General features: G+C 41.0%; 1 protein-coding gene across 1 annotated transcript in view; it reads left to right on the top strand.

The window, feature by feature from the left end:
* Positions 1 to 16,815, top strand: part of Csmd1 (CUB and Sushi multiple domains 1) — a 1,301,483-nt gene that overhangs the window by 1,224,646 nt on the left and 60,022 nt on the right. The window contains exons 49-50 of the mRNA XM_028882070.2: positions 5,556 to 5,741; positions 14,762 to 14,956. Of these exons, the coding sequence (XP_028737903.2) occupies positions 5,556 to 5,741; positions 14,762 to 14,956 (381 nt within the window). The remainder of the gene's footprint in view (positions 1 to 5,555; positions 5,742 to 14,761; positions 14,957 to 16,815) is intronic.

Here is a 16,815-nt window from a genome sequence, read left to right as displayed (position 1 = left end):
AATCATTGTTTCACTTGTCAATAAAAAGGGAAGGAACCTGAGTAGCGCTGATTGATTACATATTGCGTGAAAATGCACACTGTTCCCTGTCTGACCTTTACCATCTTGCCCATGCACCTGCGTCCAGGAAACACTGTGGATGTTTTTGTCATAGTAATGTATACACGGCCTAAACTTCCAGACTAATGGTACTAAATGCATCCATAATGTCATGCAACCATTACCAGCATCTGACTCCAGCATGTTTTCTTCCTGCAGAAATTCTGTCTCACTGAAAGACAATTCCAGACCCACCCTAGCCCTGGAAATTAAAATTCTTCTCTACTCCTCAGATTCTACGCAGGTTCCTCGTGTTAACAGAATGACCCAGTTTTCCCCTTTTGTTGCTGGCTCCCTTACTCACCACAGTGCCCGCAGGATCATCTCTGTGGTGATATATTCGATAACACCCTTCCTTCTCAAAGCTGAGTACCATCCACTGTCTATGTAAATGACATTTTGTTATCCATGTGTCCATTAGTGGAAAACCAAGCAGCTTCTACATTTCAGTGACTGTAAGCAATGCTACTGAGAATATAACCCTGCATTTGATTATAAACTCAGAAGTGGAATTGTTAGGGAACATCATCAAGGTTCCATTTCTAGGTATTTTTAAAAAAGATATTTATTGTGGGGTGTGTGTGTGTGTGTGTGTGTGTGTGTGTGTGTGTGTGTGTGTGTTTGCCATAGTATGGGTATGAAGATCAGAGGACACCTTGCAGGCACCATTTATCTCCTTCAACTGGAGTCGCCAGGACACAACTCAGGTGGTTACACTTAGCTGCAGGTGCTCTTACCCTCCGGGCCCTCTTGCTGGCCTACATTTTTCAATTTTGAGTACCCACCATGCTGTTTCTAACAGTGACTGTCATAGCTCATGACCACCAGGGGGCCTGTGCACTGCCATCTTCAATTACACTTGCTATTTTTCAGTTTCTAATACAGGTTTTATTGTTATTTTTTTATGAAAGCAAGAGATAAATAGCTTCAGACCCCTAGGCATTAGCAGGCCAGTATGTACCCCTGGGTGATCAATATTACAGAATTTGATCGCCTCGCCACCTCATGGAAACCACCTACCAGCACCATACATGTATCCCCTACATGAGATATTACTGCTTCTGGGGCAGGGAGATCTGTGAAACAGCCCCTGAGATGTCAGATTCAGGGCTTGAACTCAGAATGTCCACCTGTGTGTTAAATTCCTCTGGCCATCTTTCTTTAGAAAGACCTTTTTATGTCATTTCCAAAGAAAGACTGTTAATTTCCAACTTTGGTACCTATACCTCCTTGGTGGCTTTGTACAGGTAGGTGGGTGATGTTGTTGTGGTTTACAGCTGGGTTACAGCCATGAGCTCCCTAAGCAAATGTCCCAGAGGCTGCAAGATGAGGTCCAAGTCTTTGTAGTTAGTCATTTGTAAGACGACACTAAAGGGGCACATTTATGACATTTCTGTTAGTTTCTGTTTGTTTTTTCTTCTGTCTTTAGTCTATCCTGTGCTAAATGTTTTCAAGAGGTTTAGACTATCTGAATGGCTTTTCAGTTGCACTCTGGTCTATCCTCCTGTATAGTTGACCATTTTGCACTGCCTATGATCTTAAACTGCTCACCTGCTTATTTTAGGTTCTTCAGCCCCACTCTTGGTTCCCTCCATCTGTTCTTGCTCTCAGAAACTACCTTCAGCCTTAATAACAAAGAGAAGGACATTTCCCAGGCTAGCCTGTGTCCTTGAAGATTCCTAGCATCACACTGTCATGGTAAATGAGCGGAAGCAGTGTGTATCATTAGGCCAGCACTAGCCTCGGGGGCTTGTGTCTTGTCCTCTTTCCCTATTGTGGTTTTCCTTTTGAACCTCACACTCCACTGATGTTGATTGTACATGAGATACAGTTAAGCTTGAAGTACAAGGATGAGTCATTAATACTTGCGGAGGAGACTTGAGAAATCTAAGACATAGGAGGAAATGGGCAAAGGAGCTTCTGGAATATTAGCAAAAATCATCAGTTGCATTTTGTTTTTAGAGTTTGCATTTCAAAAGCTTATTTTTAGCCTGTTGGTCAATTGACTGGTGGACTGCTGCTGTCTGGGTATTAGACAGGGAAATAAACCTGAGCATCTGGGAGTTGTACACTGGGGCCAGTAACCAAGAGGCATCTACAACCTGAGGTCTGAACACTGTCACAGTTTTGAATTCAGGTAAGAGAGGCTGGAGAGATGGCGCTGTTGTTAAGGATACTCACTGGCTGTTCTTCAAGAGGACACAGGTTTGATTTCCTGCACCCACATGGCAGCTTACAACTATAACTGTAACTCCAGTCCCAGGTGCCTTGACATCCTCTTCCTGCCCTCATGGCTACCCGGTACATACATGGTACACAGACATATGTATACATAAAAGAAATAAATAAACCTTAACAACAACAAAAGAATTCAGATAAGGGCACGATATCTCCATCATCTATGCTTCTCAGAAGTAATGCACAGTTGTGATTGATTCTGACTTTCAGTGTGTGTTAAGTGTTGGATGAGATAACATATAGGAAATACATTTCCAGTGTCCCAAGGTCCTTATCAGGGGATGCCCAATATACTATTGGTAAAGATAACAATGTTGATGTAGAGTAATGTGAGGTCCAAAATCCTCTCCATTCATACCATTTTTTTTCATTGCAGTGTCTCATCTGCAGAAGTTTAGAAAGGTGATAGGACCAAGAACATTGCTGGCTCTGGGAATGTTCAGGGTTAGGCTTCACACCTCTGGATTTGGGGACCAGATATTTCTCATTTCTGTTGATAATGGCAGGAGGATGCTGAGATATTCACCGCCAAGTCTTCCCTGATGTTCATTTCAGTAAATCCTGAATCAGTGGTTAGGTCTTTTCACGAGACTGATAGTTTAGGAACATTTATTCTTAACTAGTGGTTTAAATATGGAAGAAGATGCCAGCTTAAGTTCAGAGTCTTAGCCATAAAATCCCATGGGTTGAACAGAACCACTGAAGACTGTGAGAGTTAGAAGTGCCCCTCACCCCAGCTCCTTAAATGAACACTCTCCCAGGGATAGAAACTGTAGCTCAAATCTCAGAGCAGACTGCTCATTACGGAACAGGCCATGTAGGGCAGATTCTTCGGAGTCCTCCGAAACAGAGTTCACTTTTATTTGAAAGATTTCAGATGACACAGAATCGTCTGTAAGCCTATCTGTCTTGGCACCCTGGGTAAGAACCCCTTTTATGGGAGCATTTCCTATGAGCTTGTGAGACATCCTCTTTTCCCATTTAACCTGCTGGAGATGTCATTTAATTCCATGCTTGACCCCAAGTAAGAATCTTAAGGTACATGTAGTGAAGTGGGTGGAAAATTAGGATGTGAAGGATAGATACATAGTTATCTGAGAGAAAGAGAGATACATGGTAGGGAACAAAGACTTGCAACATAATAGGCTATAAAGAGAATAAGAAAGGACAAAATATGTGACATTTCCTGGATTCATTAAATATGGCCATTTTTCAAAAGTCCCTTAGGGTTCCCTTGATGGAACAGTGGCTATGGAAAGACTTGAATTATTGCTGTTTTGAATATGTCTCCCAAAGTGATGGTGACACACATAAGTTATGGTGTTAGTTTTTAATATCCCACAAAAGTGTTAATATTGTATTACAGGAGAGACAGATATTTCAGATGGTTGGAATCATTAAACAGAGGGCAAAAAGAGTGTAAAAACTGTAGGCTGGGGAGGAATTCTGTGAGACATTGTCCCCCCAGACATGACAGAGCCCTTGAACCCACAGCAGCTATGGCTTCCTGAACAAGACCTACACAAGAGTGGGTCCTTCAGTGAATTCCACAATGGATGGGAGAGGAGCTGATGAGGCCCCATTCTTTCCTGTGAGACTATTGATAGTTAATGGCTGCTGAGAGAAAGGGAGTGAATTTATTCATTGGTGTAGCCACTGGCAAGTTGCCCTGACAGTGAATATCCCTTCACCTACACTTATGCCAATCCCAGTGAAACTCAGTGGTTCATGAAGAAGGAGGTGAAGGAGAAGAAGGAGGAGGAAGAAGAGGAGTAGGAGAAGAAAAAAGTGAGGTTCTTTGTGAAGAAGAGTTTCAGTAAGATTGAGGGGGTGTGAGAGTGTAATGGGGTGAAGATTTAACACATTGTGCAAATGTATGAAGTTGTCAAAAATAAGCAAAAGTCAACACATAGAAACTTCAGACCTTGAGTCTTCTAGAAGTTTAAGATCTAAAAATAACTTTTATTCATTTATTCGTTTGTGTGTGTGTGTGTGTGTGTGTGTGTGTGTGTGTGTGTGTGTGTGTGTGTGTGTAATTTCCAGGTAATTCAGAAAATGTTAGCCCTGATGCTGATAGACTCACTAGTGAACTGGTGACCTCGGGCAATCTGTTTACCTTTGTACCAGCTTCCTTTGTATTCATATAACAAAATTCCCAAGGCTGAGAAATTTATGAGAAAAGAGGTCCAACCAGTTCATAGTTCTGCACTCTAAAATGTCCTAGTGGTATGGTATCAGCAGTGGTGAGGGGTCCCTAGACATCAGGAAGCATCATGGTAGGACCTTGCTTGAGAGAAGCTGATCACTTGTTAAGTCAAGAAGGCAGTGAACTTGGAGGGGTCTGGCTTGTTCTTTCTTTTCTTTTCTTTTTTCTTTTCTTTTCTTTTTTTTCTTTTTGTTTTGTTTTTTAAGACAAGAGTTTCTCTTTGTAGCCTTGGCTGTATTGGAACTAACTCTGTAGACTAGGCTAGTGTTGAACTCAGAGATCTGCCATCTCTGACTCACAAGTGCTAGGATTAAAAGCATGCAGCACCACACCCAGCTCTGACTTGCTCTTTCAACAGCTTTGTTAACTCATTAGAACTAGCCTGAGTCCTCTGAGAATGCAATCGATTTCAGGATGAGAAACCCCAGAAAGCCCCCAGCTCTTAAATATTCCACACCTTGTTTCCACAATAGAGACCACATTCCCAACACAGGAGCTAATAAAGGTCATATCACACAAAGCATGGGATCCTTTAAAAAGAACTTCCTATGTGTTGAAGAAAATGAGTTGGGAAAGGTGGAGACGAAAGGGAGATAGGCGACTGACTACACACCCATGGCTAATTCATGTAGGTCTTGATATCTAAAGCGATTGTTGTGATGATAAGGAAGCAGCCAACCCTCTGTTCTCCTGCCCAAAGTCATCCTGGGTAGCATATCACTTGAACACACAACAAAACAATTAGGCTGACTAACCTGCATATGAGAATCATCACCCAGTATTTCCAGTATCCCTTTGATACTGTATTTTACCTGGAATCATTTTATTCTGTCTTGATAAGCTTTCCAGTGTTGCTCTTGAACACTTTACATCCTTAAAATTCTGAAAATGTGTGTATTTTTGACAAAACTGAAGAATATAATCAATAAATTTTTCTCTGAGATGAAAAATAAAGATAAAATTTAATGAAGTTCTTTAAGAATAACCATGGTTTTCTTCCTTATCTCTTCAGCTGTGTCCTGTGGAATCCCAGAGGCTCCGGGAAATGGCTCATTCATGGGCAATGAGTTCACCTTGGACAGTAAAGTGACATATGAATGTAACGAAGGCTTCAAGCTGGATGCCAGTCAGCAAGCCACTGCCGTGTGTCAAGAGGATGGCCTGTGGAGCAACAGAGGGAAGCCACCCACATGCAAACGTAAGTGTTCCTGCCCACTTGCATGCCTTTGGAGATTTCACAGGGACCTGTGTTCACTGGGAGCAGGGGTGAAGTTAGCTTCCAGAATGCAGGCAGACCCTTCCCAGTGTTGTGAGTACCTGGTCCCTTCATCCTAACAACATAAACAACTTCCACAGAGACAACTCCAACCACTTACAATGAACTGTGTATTCCTAGATGGTAGCCTTGTGAATCCTGTCACAATCTATAAAACATAACTTACCCCACCAAACCTTATTCTAGTACCATTTTCAGTGTGGTCAGAAGCTACTGAACCTGAGAACAACAACACTCAACACAGAGTGTGAAAACATAAAGCAGTGTGAGTTCTTCTCTCCATTTCTCATGTTTGAGTTCTTAAAAATTAGAAGTGATGCTTAATTTGTGTATTTGCCATGAACTCTTCATACATATCACTGGCTGCCTAGGAAAGCACCAATTTCATTTGCAAAGTACAGTAAGACTTCTAGAAAGCTATTTTCAGTGCACAGAAATATTCTTATAAGAGTCAAACATGTGGGAGTAAAGGGGAGGGGGAAATAATATCATTATATTTTAATTAAAAAATAATATTTTGAAAAGAAAAAAGATTCAAGCATGAAAAGTTTAAATCCAGTGTTAAACATAGTCTTAACAAGTATACAAGCCATGCTGAGAAGCCAAGCTTAAAAGAAGTCGCATGCCCACACACATGTGCACACATATGTACACACAAGAACACACACACATATGTATACACGTACATGCAAACATAATTCATACAATGGAGATTTCATCACAGACATATTGAAATTTTTGACTTGGAGTTAATCTGCCCTTCCAGTATTTCAAAACTTAGAAATACAAAATGTCATTTTTGCTTTAATGATATTTCAATAACAAAAGTTTCCTGAGTCTTTGATTATAAAATTAATTTGTTTTTTTTCTTTTTGTATATTTTGATAATGTTAAATTTTTAAACTCTTTTCACAGTTTATGGAAAGTGATTAATAGCTCACCACAGTTTTTATTTTCCTTGTCTTCATTTGCATTTTAAGTCCATGTTCTAAGTCAGTTAGATGATATTGAAAACTACTGATTTTTCTTGGTTATTCTCCATTTAAATAAGACGTCATTTTATATCCTGATTACTTAAACCTATGGCAAATGAAGATACTATCCTAGTTGGGACATCCAGGATCTATGTAGAGTTATACTGCTGAGTGCTGGAGTATGGACTAAAGTTTCCTTTTCACTAACAAGGGACAATTAGTCAATAAAAAACTATGTCATGGTAAGTAGAGATGAGTGTGAGAAAAACTTGTCTTAATTTTTGTTGGGAGGCGATGTTTCCTAAACTTAATTTCAACTGAAGAAATCAGGCATACTAAACACAAAACTTTATCCTTAGTCAGAAAAAAAATGGATGAGTATTAAATTTTGGTAAAAATTGTGTATATATGTATATACATTGGTATATACACACACATATACATAATAACACATGTATTCAGTCATATATATTTCTCAAGCTAATCCTATTGTACCTGAGTGGGGCCGAAGGAGTTTTTAAGTGTCCTTAACAGTTGTAGTAAATTGCAGAATTGGTAGATAAAATATCAGGTGATAAGAAACATTTCTGCCAGGTGTGGTGGAAAACATTTTTAATCCTAGTCCTTGGGAAGTAGAGGCATACGGATCTCTGTGAATTAAAGGCCAACCTTAGTGAGATCCTATCTCAAAAATAAAATAAGCAAGGGCTGAAGAAATGGCATGGAGGATAAGAGCATTGGTTGCTCTTCTAGAGGATTGAGTTTGAATCCCAGCACCCACATGGAAGCTCACAGTCATCTGTAACTCCAGTTCCAGGGTATCCAATGCCTTCTTCTGACCTCTTCAAGCACTGCACATATGTAGTACTGGCATATGTAGGCAAAAACATTCACTCATACATATAAAAAAAAAATTTTAAAAATAAAATAAGTAAAGTCAATAAAAGAGAAAGACTTGAGATCTGATAAACATTGGAGATGAGTGGTAAACACCTTCACTGTGTTCCACCCCAAGGTTAGCTTGGATGAAGGCTGGAATGAACAATTTATATCTGCATCTGCCTGTAACTGTATAGATCTCCTAGGCACAGATCCAAGTCTCATTTATTTCCATTTTAATTATTTACTGAGACTGGATCTCTTGTTTGAAAATGGGACTCATGTTGGTACCACAATACAACCAGTTGGGGGCAGTGATATTATGTGTAGGGCTTGACAGTTGGACAAAATGATGGATGGATTTGCATGGTGCACTGTGTATTTAGAAGGAAGTGAAGGCATTAAGCCAACCATCTCTTAAAACACTTGTCTAATCTGCAGTGCCAGTTTGTGAGCACTTTTTCAGTTGATGCTATTCATGAGTTACATTAATTATTAATCATTTATGTAGACCTACTATGTGCAAAGCACTAGATTTTTGTTTGTTTGTTTCATTTGTTTTTTGAGATAGGTTCTTACTTATGTAGCTCCAGCTAGCTTATATAGACCAAGCTGGCCTTAAGCTCATAAAGATACACCTGCCTCTTCTGAATGTTGGCATTAAAGGTGTACATCACCATGCCCAGCAAACCATCAAAATGTTTCATAATTAAATGAGAGGCAAATCCTTTATTAGGACAGAAAAGCAAGGTAAAGTCACATCCAGAGGCTCACAACCATCTGTTACTCCATCTACAGGGGATCTTATACCTTCTTCTGGCCTCCAATGGCACCCCCCACACACACACACACACAGTACACATACATATATTTGGGAACACAGAAAATACACATAACATAATAAAGCAGTCTTTTTAAAACAGCTATTTGCACTAAAAATGTGTACCCACTGGATTGCTTATCACCTTCTCTTTCCCTTTTACTGTAAAAAATCAAAATGAAAAGCGGAAATAGTCCTAGGTACACTGAATACTTCAAGTTACACCTTGACAAAGAACTTAGCTGCCTTCACACTGTGGGGGAGTCATTGGACAGGAGACAAGAAGGTGCCAGGAGACTAGGCTGGAGGAAGCTATCTGTGCACCAGGGAGCACCTGCCCCAGTGGTCATTGGCCTCCCCATCACTTTTCAACAGGAGACAAAGAAACATAATGTCTCCAAGAAAAGTCAAAACCTGGCAGCAATCATATAGAACATAACAACGCCCACTCCCATTCCCAATGAAATCTTTTCACCAACTATCTAGCACTGTGCTCAGAGAAGGAGAAGGAGAACCAGGCCTCTAGGGCCTTGGGTGTCCTTTGGGGACAAGAACCTCCTGAGGGTCTTTCTAGAGTATTTTGTAACACCAATAGCATGAGTACCAGGGAACTGAGACCAAGCATAGTTCTGTCATCATTACCCAGACAAACTGCAGGCTATTTTAGACTCAGTTATTTGGTGTTTGCCCTAGGGCTGACATTGGTTAGTAGCAGCAAAACTAATGTTTTTAAAACAGGCTTTTATTTAATGTCTGTCTGAACAGCTAATCTCAGGAATTACGTCCAGGACATTTAAACTTGAATCTGTTATAAACTAGATTGGCAGTGAGTAAGAAGAAAAACATAGCTGCAGAGATGCCTGTGCCTCTCCCCTCCACGAGGCTCCGTGTCTTGCCACCACCCACTAGAATCCCCACTCCAATTTCTCCACTCCAAAATCAGCACTGAACACCTGAAGGACTGACCTACCAACTCCTCCTCAAATCCAACCTAAAAGCAACCAAGCTTAGGAAACAAAGCAAACCAAGCCTGAGCTCAACAGGGGCAGCCTGGAAGAGCGTATCAGACACACCATTAATGAATAAAGTCCACGTGCCAAGGTCTAATCATAAAACACAAATACCATCAAAGACCCAAAGAAGGTCTCCCCCCCCCCCCAATCTACATCCACCAGTCCTGTCGAAATGTTCTCACTGAGAATCACCTAGATGGCCCACAAGACACAGGACTTAAAAGAACATCATAACTTCAATCAGTTCACTTTCTGCTGAGCTGACAGTCTTGCTGTCGAGGCTTCTGAAGTTCCACAGCTCAGCCCATTTCCCTCAGCCCCATCAGTGCAGGCTGCTAGAGGTCTGCAAAGGCTCCACTTCAGCTCTGAGAGGGGAGACAGGGATGATTAAATTATTTCACTCCAAAGGTATCTAATCATAATTTTACAAATCTAATTAAATGTGCTCCAACTAAACATGGTAATAAGAAGTACTTGCCCACGTGAGTATGATGCGGAGAAGCTCTGTTAAAAGAAAATAATGAACAAAAAACAATTATATTCCACACTTAGGGGCTGATTAGACTAACAGGGAAGATTCATGATAAGAGCCTATAACTACCAAAGAGAATGTTTTATATTCATGGTGGCAGCCTCATCATAGCATGAATGCCTCCGAGGAAAGAACAGTTGGCCTTTCTGCTTTGCCCCTGGCTCAAGAAACCAAAATCTCTCTCAGCAAAATTGACAGCCAGGGCCTGGAGAGAGAGGTCAGAAGTGAAGAACACACACTGCTCTTTCAGAAGACCCAGACTCAGTTCTCAGCAGCCATGTTGGTTGGCTCACAGCCACCTCGAACCCCAGCTTAAAGGGACTTGATGTGCTTTTCTGGCCTCTGATGATACTTGTGTGCTGTGGCATACACACACAAATAAATAAATAAATAAATAAATAAATAAATAAATAAATAAATAAATAAATAATAGCCAAATAAATACATAACCAATTAAATAAACTAAATTTTTTTTAAATGAAAGCCAAGATTTCCCAAGTCAGATAAAAGTGTCTTCTCTGTCTCCCTAATGTTCAGCAGGTAGGAAAATGTGTCTGTTGTACAGAAACGACTCATTATTTGTGATTTCCACTCCTTTAATTTGAGAGGTTGAATTAAGTTTTGGCCCAACAATGGTGTCAACTATGTCAGCAGTGAGTGGCAGTCACCATGTTGAGTCCCTTGGGGTGGGCCACTACAGATGCTCCCTTAGTTGAAAGAGAAAAAAAATGGCACCATGATGGATATTTTATATATGTGATATGAAGCCTATATTTCTGCAAAAGTAAAAACAGAAAGAATGTCAGGTTTGCAGGTAAGCTGGCACACTCTACCAAGTTGCACCATACTTAGTTATCATAGACTCGACCATGAAAATTCTCTCATAATTGTCAAAAATATGGACTGAGTAAACTCATGATAACATAGACTTGTTTTCCTATATTTCTCAGATATAACAACATTTGCATCTATCTCCCTTCAAAGACCTTGTTATTTATTTGATGTTTGTCTGTTGTAGTATTTGTATCCTCCATGATGAACTTCTGAAGGTCTTGCCTACTGTCTGCCTATTTTTAGCAATTAGTGGAATGAATTTTGCTTTTTATGTCATCAAGGAAATGTACAGATCAGAGATACTCAATGGGAGATGTTACACAAGTGGGAATTCTTGCCTGGATTGACTGAGCTTGGACTTCTTTGTTATCTATGAGATAATATAATGATGATGGTGGTGGTGATGGTGATGATGATGGTGGTGATGGTGGTGGTGATGATTATGATGATGGTGACTGTAATGATGATGATTATGGTTTTGATGATGATTATCACTCTCCTTTCTCATCTCAGTGAGGTTCATCTTAGATTATAATTCAATAGTCAATCACAGACACAAGAGAACTTTGGTTAGAAGCACTGACCTACATATCTGGGCAGCAGCTGCCCTCTGAAGTATCCATCTGGACATTCAGGTGACTATGGAATGTGGGTAGCTGCTGAAAGAACTACTCTAATACATTTCTATCAGATGAAGGCATGCAGTCTTGGAGAGGACAGCACGTGATGACTTCATGTGCCTCTGGTAGTAAGGCTTCAGTGAGATACAGGTTTCCATGTGTTACTTGAGTAAACTAAGACTCAGGGCACTACTGCCCCAGTTCACCTCCCTCAACTCCAAGGCTATAAGGTGTCGTAAATTCTTTGTTTCAGAATGTTCTCAGTCTTCTGTTCCAGCTCTTCACCTGAGCTTCACGAATTTCACTATCCTATAAGTTTCTCACTTTTACCTTACTCTATTAATATGTTTGGCCCACTATTACGAAGGAAAAAATCTTAGTAAAATACTCAACTCTATGTGTCACAACTCTATTGTCACACTCAGAGCAGACTTGTGTGTCTTCCACCTTTACCCTACACTTCTTATCCTCTTTTATCATCTTTATTTTCTTAAGATTCTGCTGCGGTATGGCAGATAGAGAGGTTTGCTGAGGAGGATGGCCTTATGCATTCCCACAGTGACAGGTGGATGAAAGCTTTAGCATGGCTCTTAAGATCCTCATTATCAAGTATTGCATTTATGAGCATGGATGTCTTTGGGGAATTGTTTCCAATTCTTAAATTATTTTTATTTTGCATATTCACGAATATTCATGGCATTTGGGGTCCACATAGAAGAGTTGTTCTTATCACCTCACATAGTAACCCATGTGTGTGAAAACGGCTCCTTCTTGTAGGAATGCAGGACTACATATAGCCAAATTCACAGAGGATGCCTCCTTCACCATTATACACAGGGGCTTTTCTTCCCATTAGCCAGCTTATGTCATTCAGGATTTCACCACCCAATTATGTCATGGATTATTCAGATATAACTGATTTATACTTTGCAAAGTCTTTCTTACAGATCAACTTTGAAAACACAAAGCCCACAGTGGGAACCAGTTTCTGAAAACAATTTCTTCCTTCAGCAAACAAAAGACAGGATAGACTTTGTTGTTCATGCCCATCCAAGTCTTCAGTTTTCTTCCTAAGAGACTCTTCTTATTCATTTGTGGCCCACTGTGGTATCAGGATCATGGTCAGCTTTAGCCTCAGAGTGTTAGTTAGGATCTGGGGAGACTCTTCATGACAGAGGCCATTCACATGACTTCCTACAGTATGCTGTATAATTGTTCTATATGTTTATCACTAGGAATCATTATTGATGTCTTCCATGCATTATTTATAGATTGAATTTGACTATCATATACATAGACTGCTATTCACAACTGTCTGTAGTTTCCCTGAGAACTGCCTCTGTGATAAGAGAGGCATATCTTCAGTTTTCCCATGTATGGTTGGTTGATGTCTTTACCATCCTGTTTTCCTTGCTGGGAAACAATGAAAGGACATACTGGTTGCAGTAAAAAAAAAAAAAAAAAAAAAAAAGCATGTTGCCAAGCAGAGGGCAAGAGACGAAGAGACACAAACAAACAAACCAGAAGACACTTAAGAAGCAAAACAAATACTGTTTTCATGAAACAAGGCAACTGTGGACCTGTGGGATTGCTACTGAGGATAGAATTAGCCATATGAGGCCGGGCGGTGGTGGCGCACGCCTTTAATCCCAGCACTGGGGAGGCAGTGCCAGGTGGATCTCTGTGAGTTCAAGGCCAGCCTGGGCTACCAAGTGAGTTCCAGGAAAGGCACAAAGCTACACAGAGAAACCCTGTCTCGAAAAAAAAAAAAAAATTAGCCATATGAAAACTCCCTTCCTTCTGAGCAGAAGCAGAGCATGTGAAGGATAGATAGATCGGTTGATTAGAATGTACAAGTTAGTTCTGGAAGCACGCACCGGCAAGAGGGAAAGCCTTTTGTCACATTCCAGCTGAGTTCAGGGTTCATATGGCTGAAGGCTTTATAGAGATGGCTGTCTTGCCTAAGAAGCTAAACATATCCTAGCTGCAGAAAGACATAGTTTCTACTGTTAAGCACACCATAGTTGTGTAGAATAGTTGCCACATCTAAAAATATCTAAGAGAGGTAAGCTTAAGAATTGCTTTTAAATTACCAAATCTTCCTTCATATTTTTTAACCTCATTGCTTTTACTCTTAAATTAAACACCTATTCCTTGTACTTTATTTGAGGATAGAACTGAAAGTTGCCATAGGATGGAGAGATTTTGTAGCATTTCACACAGCAGATTCAGCTATAATTAATGTGAATAAAAATTAAAAGCAAAATGCACTTATTATTGTCCCTCTAGAGAAACTTCACCTATGGTTTTTGGACTCAAGGCTGATCAACCTGACTCCATAAATTGTGTTGGTAACCAGCTGATGGTGACAGATGTCAACACAGGAACCTTTGTGATTAATGCTATGGTTTTTCAGGACAAGGTTTCAGTCAACAGTCCTCACTGTCCTGAAACTCACTTTATAGACCAGGTTGGCCTTGAACTCACAGAGATCTGCCTGTCTCTGCCTCCCTGCTTGCTAGGATTAAAGGTGTGGGCCACCACACCTGGATAGTTCTTACTTTTAACTTGTGAAATTCATTTAAAATCCTATCATCCTTTTCCTAAACAAACCTATACTCACATAGTCTCCATAGTGCATGTATTCCAGTCTGTCTGTAGGTTCTCTGGAGTCTACTGTCATAAGGCTGCATCTGAGCCTTCAATATTGTTAATACAACTGTTTCCATGGCTCTGCACTCAAGAGACTCTGTCTTCTTGACCTTGGATCGTGGGAAATCCTTCCCTTAAGTTGTGCCTATTTTTGTGTACTTGCAAACCTAGTAACATGCAGCTATAGTGTGTAAATATATTCACATATTTATGTGCTTGTATACTGACATGTACATACATTTGAATATGCATGTGGTTTTGCACATGTGTGTGCATGTATATGTAGATGTATGTGTGTGAGAGTGTGTTCTCATGTACCCATGTGTGAATGAGTGCATGTGTGTGTTGCACAAAAAAGGAATGGTTTCCTACCATATATCTTAGTCTGATTTTTAAGATCCCCTTCACATCTGTAATGAGCTAATAGCACACAGGCTGGGATTGGGATGCCCTCCTGTGTAGTTATTTAGGAAACAGAGAAGTCCTGAAACAAGGGTTGAAGGCATCCAGGCCTCACACCACAATGAGATCCACAGACCAGCAGACCCTACCTTCTAGAAGCAGTTATGGCAAGCACTGTCAGGAAGCCATACTGACTCTGAGGTGTCTCTCTCACAGCGGTGCCCTGCCCCAGCATCGAAGGCCAGCTATCAGAGCACGTGCTCTGGAGGCTGGTTTCGGGGTCACTGAACGAATACGGAGCTCAAGTCCTCCTCAGCTGCAGCCCTGGCTACTTCTTGCAGGGTCAGAGGCTCTTGCAGTGCCAAGCCAATGGGACCTGGAACACAGAGGAAGACAGACCCAGATGCAAAGGTGAGTGATGGTGGACCCTCCCCCAAACAGAGGGTTCAGAACTCCAGACCACAGCATCAGTGAGTCACCTAGGAAGATGCCGTCACAGCCCTGCTGACGAACGTAGAGACTGTGTGTTAGCATGGCAAGCTCAAACAGGTGCTACAGGGTCAAACATCCAACGTTGTGTTTCTTTATTAATGGCAGTATTTTATAAACTTCAGGATATTAGAATAGTCAAATATTTCACATTTGAGCTTGAAGACAAATAAAAGCCTATGTTCAAAGAGCTAACCATTCTTCTGTGTAAAAGCTATGACAAACTTTTCATTAGGGTTTTAGGAAATGGTATTTATGCTGAAGATATCTGTCCTCCACAATTGTTATCTTGAAAGGGGAGATTATTCTGTTCTCAGGTACATGATGAACAGTTACATATGAATAAATAGGAAAAAAAGACAGAGCTGACATTGTTCAGAGCATGTTCTGATTTACTCATCTCTGATAGCCAATCTTGACTGATTGTTCACAGGAAATTATGAGACATTGAAACAAGCAGTTGGGCTGTGTGAGATTTATGCAATACACAACTTAGGAAGAATGGAAGCAGAATAAAAGGAGAAAAACAAAAGAATGTGTAGTTAGCTGTTTTACATAATAACTTTAATTAAACTTTTAATACAACAAATGCTAATTCTTCATGTATTACAAGCTCCTCCCAGGAACCCAGAGATAAGTAAGGAAGAAGGGTGGCCTGAGACATTCAAGGCCTAAATACCCTGCTTCCCTAAGACCTTTCCCCAAACCACTATCAGTTTGGCTGTGATGGCTCCTGGTGGCTCTGATGGCTCCTTCATTTAGGTGAGCAATGCCTGGCCTGGAGCCCACAGTTAATTTCCCCTGCCATGGCCCTGCCACGTTCTTCCCACACTCATGCCACTCACTCACATCCCCCAACATCCTTAGAACCATTTTGTGATTTTGGGGGTGCAGAATTGGGGCTGTCAGGAAGGGATGAGGTTAGCACAGAGGCTCTGGTATTTTGACTTCCTTGAAGGGTTCACAGAAGGCTCCTGTAGGTGCAACAGGCCCCACATACATCCTCATGCATCTGCTTCTAACTAAGGATGTTTGCTGTGTCTCTGTCTGCCTGCAGCAGGATCTTGATAGACAGGGTCAAGTTGATGGCACTGCCTAAAACTGCCTTTCTAGAAGACTTTAAACCTACGAGTGAATCCTTGCAAACTCGGAGCTCTCTTGATTCTTGAACCAAACCTAGAAGCAGCAAGGTGCCCCTCACCAGGTCCTGATGCCCTGGCATTGTGCATCTGGTTTTATCCTGAGGATCTGGAAATCAATTGTCCTGACACACACAGTACCCTTGATTTTCAACTCCATCTGGCCCATGCCAGGAGCCACACATCAACTGCAGTCACTTCCCACCAGATGCATATACGTTGTGCACACTGGCGACTGCTTGCTTGCCACACATGGCTGGGCATGATCCCTGTGCCACATGCTGCAGCGTGTCTCTCTTGCACACTACCACAGATGCACAGCATTTTCTAGAATCAGGAGAATCTACCTGAAATCATGGTTGACTTTGGTTTTATTATGCATGTCTGAATTTCAGGTTGTCATTCTTGACCAGGACAACCCCTTTGCTACATCTCCATCTTATCTCTCGTACATCTCTGAAGCTCTTGCTGTCTTATAAAGACAAGGTGTTTACCCAGACATCAGTCAGTGATCCAAAGTTCCCTGGGAGCATGTTTTAGAACCTGTGTGTGAAAAAGACAAAGCAGTGTCCAGAAAGGGAAAGTTCCCAGGGAGCTGTGTTCTTACTTTTGCGACCCAGCTGAAAGTTTTTCACTTACCTG

The sequence above is a fragment of the Peromyscus leucopus genome, chromosome 17, assembly GCF_004664715.2.
Source record: "Peromyscus leucopus breed LL Stock chromosome 17, UCI_PerLeu_2.1, whole genome shotgun sequence".
NCBI classification, from domain to species: Eukaryota; Metazoa; Chordata; class Mammalia; order Rodentia; family Cricetidae; genus Peromyscus; species Peromyscus leucopus.
Note: the sequence above shows the minus strand (reverse complement) of the source record. Positions and strands in the feature narration are given on the sequence as shown.